This window comes from Triticum dicoccoides, chromosome 6B (genome assembly GCF_002162155.2).
Source record: "Triticum dicoccoides isolate Atlit2015 ecotype Zavitan chromosome 6B, WEW_v2.0, whole genome shotgun sequence".
In the NCBI taxonomy this organism is placed as follows: Eukaryota; Viridiplantae; Streptophyta; class Magnoliopsida; order Poales; family Poaceae; genus Triticum; species Triticum dicoccoides.
The window spans coordinates 15,215,949-15,222,814 of NC_041391.1; the positions used below are offsets into that span (position 1 = coordinate 15,215,949).

General features: G+C 46.5%; 1 protein-coding gene across 1 annotated transcript; it reads left to right on the forward strand.

Annotated features, from left to right (window-relative positions):
- Positions 1 to 2,927: 2,927 nt before the first annotated feature.
- On the forward strand, positions 2,928 to 5,977 carry LOC119326387. Its single transcript, XM_037600043.1, has 2 exons — positions 2,928 to 4,320; positions 5,731 to 5,977. Exon 1 carries the CDS (start codon positions 3,084 to 3,086, stop codon positions 4,248 to 4,250), a length of 1,167 nt encoding a protein of 388 aa, XP_037455940.1. The 5' UTR covers positions 2,928 to 3,083; the 3' UTR covers positions 4,251 to 4,320; positions 5,731 to 5,977.
- Positions 5,978 to 6,866: the final 889 nt, after the last annotated feature.

Genomic DNA, 6,866 nt, shown 5'->3' on the forward strand with positions numbered 1-6,866 from the left:
AACCTGAGGAGTCATATTGAGTAAGAAGTTCGGCATTGACTGGGTACTGTTTAGATTGAAACCCAATTATAGGAGTCATGCCAAAAAAAACTGGTCGCTGCTTTCATTCTGCGTCCACGGACAGGCGAAACAGGGGCAGGGGAATCGTTCGCCAAAATATCTGCACGCACCATCTCTGGCGAGGTGGGCCTGGGTATAAACTAAATGGCCCCTCAGCTTTCCTGTTTAGATTTCTAAACTGGACCAATTGTTAACATACATTTGGATCATTATCATGCTCTTCACTATCGTCTTCTTGAGCACGAGATCTGATATATGGATTGAGGTAAAATATTTAATCGTCTTGCTGGGGCTGAAGGCGGGCGGCAAGAAGTGGGGGTTGAACTGTGGCTTGGAAGAGCACTATGTATAATTTGCATTTGATTCAATTGGAAATTTCATGGCTGTGGGTGATAGTTTCCTCGTGTGATGTGACCCTTAGAAAACATATAATTTCTTAGTGCTCCTAGAGAATCATAGGACATAATCAATGTATTAGTTAGCATAAGAGAAGAATCACTGCATCACAAATGTATCTACAGAGTACAGACTGACCTTGTGCCTCTCATTGACAAGGAGCTTGCAAGAAGACACAATTGAAACTGGTGCCCCCCATGACAATAACGTTCTTGGAGTTTGCAGCTGCTGCCGTGACATTCATCCTATTCTGTGAAAGAGAAAATTGGCAACGATGTTTAGGTTTGCCATCGCTGCATTCATGCTTATCTTTCATAGGAAGAAAACAGCAAAACAATTCCAAATCTCCGAATATCTGCTATTGTGGTGTTGTGCATGAAATTATTAGCCATCCCACTGTGACCAGGGAGAGATATATACAGTACCTGGTGAGTTTATCAAGAAGGAATAGTAAAGTAAGTGAAACAAAACAAACTGAAAGGTTTCTTAAAGTTGAACAGGAAATAATGGACAAAGAAGCTTGAAGCCTTTTGAGCCGACTAAAATTAATTGAATATTTACCATTAGAAGTTGAAGGAAGATCTGAAATTTAGTGGGTAGTGGCAAGGAGAACAACTAATGATAAACTAAATCATATACATCACATCACGTCCAGCAATGTATCCTCACTATTGAGATTTTTATACTACAAAAATTTCCGAAATTGTTAAACATAGGATACAAACTAACAGATATGCTCCCGTACACGGCACACCCTCCCTTAAAAAAAATCTATAACCGGGTCCTCCTTGTCCTATGGGTTGACTCCTATGTACTAATTGCTTCAGAATGCAATTACATGACATGGGGTGGGATACCACGTACTATACCTTGTGGGGATATGTGAAAGCAGTCAAGAGTACCACAGAGGTGGCGCCGAGCGAATCAGCGGTAGAACGGGATGAACGATCAATTATTCAATTCAGAGATTGCCGCCTCGTTCGTCAGGACACACTGTGAATCTGGAGCACAGGCAGGGGTTGCGGCCTCCAGGCGATTCGGGCCATGACGTGTTGACGACAGGGGGTTGCGTCCTCCAAGCTATACCTTATATTAGCCTCGCCGTGTATGCTTCTTCACCACCGCGGACACTGCCGTTAGTTGGTGCACGACGCAGCAGTCAAGGTGATCGCCAGGGCGGCCTGGCTCCTTCGAATTCCTCTACCAGCCAGCGTCGCCCTGCTCCTGAGCCTCCCCTCCATGACCGCAATGCCAGTTCATTGCCCCCAGGCGCCATGAACGGTCGCAGCGTAGGCTTGCCGGATTGGCGGTGGTGGCCTAGAACATCTAGGGCTACTCCATGCCAGGGATCTCTGCGGTTTGACGGGCGAGTCGCTAGCATGGTGAACATCTAGGGCTACTCCATACTGAATGGCAGAGCAAACAAATTGAAGCAAGCATGCCTGAACCAAACAGAGGTGGACTCCATCGATCAACCAGACAATTATCGCAATGATCGGATGGATTGACTGGAGAGATGGATGTATGGACGCAAGATGTACCTCGAGCATGCGCCAGATGGAGGGGTCGACGACTCGACGGCCTTGACGGCGCCGTTGTTCCACTCGGAGCGACGCTCCTCGGCGTCGAGGAACTTCATGCGCACCTGCACGCCGGGTGCCCAGGCGCCGATCAGCACGTCCTCCACCTCCTGCTTGGGCACGACGAACTCCCCGGCGCCCTGGCGCGGGTAGTAGGTGACGGTGAAGAGCGTGCCCTCTGCCGCGAGCCGCACGGCCTCGTCCACCTCCTCGGGCGGGACCCGCGCGCGCATTGCGTGGCCGGCGCTCGGCGCCCTCGGACGCCTGCTGGGAGATGGCGGGGTACCTGGGCGCGCGGCGGATCCCGGCGAGCAGCTCCCCGTCGGCACGGCGCATGAAGACGACGGCGTCCCCGGCCATGAGCAGCTTGGCGTTGACTAAAATGGCATGATTTGGAACAAAGTTTCCTTACTTTGACGGTGGTTCGAGGGGATCGTGCGAGGGGATGAAAGAACTTACATTTGGTGGGAGGGGGCATCGATGGGGCACCAATGAGGTACATAGGAAAGGTAAGAATCGATGCGTTAGGAAAGTTAGGATTTTGAATTGATTTTCATGAAAATAGGGTTTTAATGTTTGTAATGTGATTTCTGTACCTGCCCGTTTGTGACGGTGTCTGGTTAGGAAAGTTTGTAAATGTTAAGAAAGTTTTTATTGGGAAAGTTTGTAAATGTTAAGAAAGTTTTTATTGGGAGGGTGAAAAAAATCAACGTGAGGATATGATGATGGAAGGAGAGACCAAATTAAACCAAACAAAAATAAACCAGACGAAAATAAACCGGACGAAAATAAACCGTGGACACAATCCTACCAACTCAGTCATTAGGAGTAGAGATATTTGGGTTCTGAGGGACTCTTGGCAACGTGTGGATGGAAAGACGCCGTTGGATGCCGTTTGGACGGCACGGATCAACTCAGCCCAGTTCATTTGACAGTTGCTGTCCGTCCACCAAACAACAACCGGAGACACACACGCCGCACCCAACGCCACTCGTAGGAATTCCCCACCGCCCGCCGCCGCCGCCGCTGCTCCGCCGTCGCGGCGCCATGCTCCACCTCCGGCAGCGCGCCCTCTCCCATCTCCTCTCCGCCGCGCCACCTTCTTCCACCTCCATACCCCTCTCTCTCCACCGCCTCCTCTCCGCCGCCGCTGCCCCCCGCATTTCTCCCAACCCTAGGTTCGCCGTGGAGGACTACCTCGTCTCCACCTGCGGCCTCACCCCAGCGCAGGCACTCAAGGCCTCCGCCAGGCTCTCCCACCTCAAGTCCCCCGCCAAGCCCGACGCCGTCCTCGCCTTCCTCGCCGGCATCGGCCTCACCGGCGCCGATGTCGCGGCCCTCGTCGCCAGGGACCCGCGGTTCCTCTGCGCCAAAGTGGAGACAACCCTGTCCCCCGTCCTCGCCGGGTTCACCGGCCTCGGTCTATCGCCTTCTGATATCGCGCGCCTCGTCTCGCTCGCCCCGACCGAATTCCGCCATAGATGCGTCGTCTCCAAGCTAGAGTACTACCTTCCACTCTTCGGCTCCATCGACAACTTGCTCCGGCCGCTCAAATGCTGCACCGCCTTCCTCGGCTCCCACCTCGAGAGGGTGGTCAAGCCCAACGAGGCCTTCCTGCGGGAGTGCGGGCTAGGTGATCGTGATATTGCCAAGCTGCTCATCCAAACGCCTAGGATCCTCACCGCCAAACCAGGGCGCGTCCTGGCGATGGTTGCGTGCGCCGAAGGTATAGGTGTGGCCCGTGGCTCTGGAATGTTCAGGCAAGCGCTGCAAGCCATCTCATACGTCGGCGAGGACAAGATCGCTGCCAAACTGGACTACCTGAAGAAGACACTTAGGTGGTCAGATACCGAGGTTAGCATTGCCGTGTCCAAGGGTCCGTTTTTGCTGAGGAGGTCAAATGACGTGCTGCAGCGTATGTCAGACTTCCTAATCTCTGAGGTGGGCTTGCAGCCGGCCTACATTGCGCATCGCCCGGCTTTGCTCACTTACAGCCTGGAGGGCCGGCTCAGGCCCCGCTACTATGTTGTGAGATTTCTGAAGGAAAATGGATTGCTAGAGCACGGGCGGAGCTACTATACAACACTGGTTAAGACTGAGAAGGTTTTCATGGAAAAGTTCATATGCCCTCACAAGGAAGCCGCACCACACCTTGCTGAAGACTACGCGGCTGCTTGCAAAGGGGAAGTGCCGGCTAGATTCAGATTTACATGAATCATGAATGGGCTATGAGAATTGGTAAACTTTGTAAGGTGCAACAAAGTTTTCAATTTGTTGAAAGCTGGTAATTCCTGTTTCAGTGTACTTTGCCTAACTTGATGTTGGTTGTCCGCTCTGTTAGATGCTGGTATGGTCGTTGCTAACGATTGATGAAACTGATAATTTAAATCCTGATATGTTAAGGTTATCATTAACTCCCTCCGTCCTATAATACAAGATGCTATTACAACCAACGTACTCATATATTGATTGTAATAACATCTTATATTATGGGACGGAGGAAGTAGTAGAGAAGAAACCATGCCTTTGTTGTGAACTTGTTCATCATCATGCCATGCCATGTTATCTAACACTTGGAACTAAGTAAATGAGAACAGGTCATTCTACATTGTATTAAAATCTCTATTTTATTTTTTTAATGCATTCTGGGTGATGTTTGGCTTGCACCGATGGTATAAGTGTGCCCCATGACTTTGGGATGTTCAGGCACACCCTGTGCATTGTCGCATTCCTTGGCAGGAAAAAATATCGCCACCAAAATGAAATACCTGAAGAAAATGTTAAGGTTGACTGATGCCGAGGGTGAATATTCCTGTGCCTAAGGTTCTGATTTTGTTGAGGATGTCCGAGGAATCGCTTCATCGAAGGTTCGAGTTCCTCATCTCTGAGTTGGGGTTGGAACAGGCTTATGTTGGTTATCGCCCAGCAATGTTCTATTATAGCCTGGAGGGCCCTCTGAAATCCTGGTTCTGCTGTAAAGTTTCTTAACACAATTAACAAATTTAAATGCTTACTGCACCACAAAGGTTTTACTTGGCACCTTAAGCTGGCAAGCTTTGTTTTAGTGTTCTTCCCTGACAAGATGTTTGTTATCTGGTATGGTATGTCTGTCGCGTGCTAGTTAGGTGATTGCTAACACTTGATGAAGCTAGTCGTTAGATCCACGAATCCTCATATTTCCATGTCATTATAAATTTTTCTCTGAATGTCAATTCTGGACCCTCTTTTTGGGAACAATTTTGGACTAATTGATGGTCACCAGTCCGAGGATTCAGTTTTGATCCAGTTTGCTGGTTGCTTGTTCTAATTCTTGTGAGCTGAAAATCTCCGTTCTTTCTGCAGTATCTTTTTGTTAAGTGATTAAATGTTGTGAAAGTAATTCATGTTTTACTAGTCTGTATCAGATTAGTCCTTCACTTTTCTCCTGTATTTCTTAATGGCCTACTGACTGATGCATTCAGTTCTAGTGACAAGTGATCTCAAAACTGAACAATAGAGCTGTACAATTTTTTGTTTACGGCCTACCATCAGGTTTTCACCAATCAGGCTTACATGTGTTTGAAGCTGTGTTGTTATATCATGATCTGTGCTAGCAAATGGTTGGAATCATTTACTTCTGCCTTGACTGACCTCAGGTGTTAGCCTTGTTGTTCTGGATCATTTGGAAAATGAGAAATTGTACTGGTTTTCATAGGTGGCTGTTGGAAAATGAGAAATTGTACTGGTCTTCAAGGTAGGAATGAACATTGGCGTTCAGCGCTTGGAGAATGGCTGAAGAAGAGTGGTTTGGCACTCTGTCTGCTAAGAAGAGTGGTTTATCCATAGGTGAACTTGTCTGGATGTCGTTCAGACTTGATCCAGTTTGTTGGTTGATGTACTCTAGTTTTGTTCAATTTTAGTTTAATGAGACCTCATCTTCCAGGCATTCAAGCTTGTCAAAATTCAGCACCAATAGATAACAATGTAGTCAATGCTGCATTGTTTTTGTTCTGAACTGAATTACGTTTTGGTATTTTGCATGTATTTATACTCTGTTACATGCAGAAGCAAACACCCAGTGTGGTATAGCAAATTAATGTCACACCATTTTCTTTGACAATATGCAAGATCAAAAGGAACCATCTAGCAAAAAAAAAAAAAACACGTCGGCCAGCTGTAGGCTGACTGGAATCCAATCGGCCTGCTGTGGGCCGACTAGGCCCAGTCGGCCTGCAGCGGGCCGACGGTGTATTATTTTTGAAATTTTTTTATCCAGCGTAATATTTATGAAAATTAATAAAAAAATGTATTATTTAAAAAAAATTAGCCATCGGCCATGGGCAATCCTTATTTGTGCCTAGTATGTTTTTTATTCATCTTTAACGATAGAAAACTGCAGCGGTTTTTCTGTTTTTTTCCCCAGTTTTCTATTCGCCGGTTTTCCTTAGTTTTTTTTTCTTCTTTTGCTATTCTCTTTCTCTTTTCATTTTCCTCTTCCTTTTTCTTAAAAAATCTGCTTACTTTTCTTGAATACGTGTACTTTCAAATTCACACACTTCTTTTGAATCTCATGAACTTTTCTTGAAACTTGTCAACTTTTTTTCTGTTTTTTTCTATATTTTTATTTTTTATAATTCCCAACTTTTTACAAATTGATGAACTTTTTTGAATTCGAATGAACCAAAATTTATAAACTTTTTTTAAATTTGATGATATTTTTTTGCAAAATCGGTGAATTGTTTCAGAAGCATCCATGTGCTCAAACGCCATCCTTGTCAATGACTGTATTTTGTACGATTGCAATCAAATCAAACATTCAGCAATGCTATAGACGTATTACTAACCAAAATT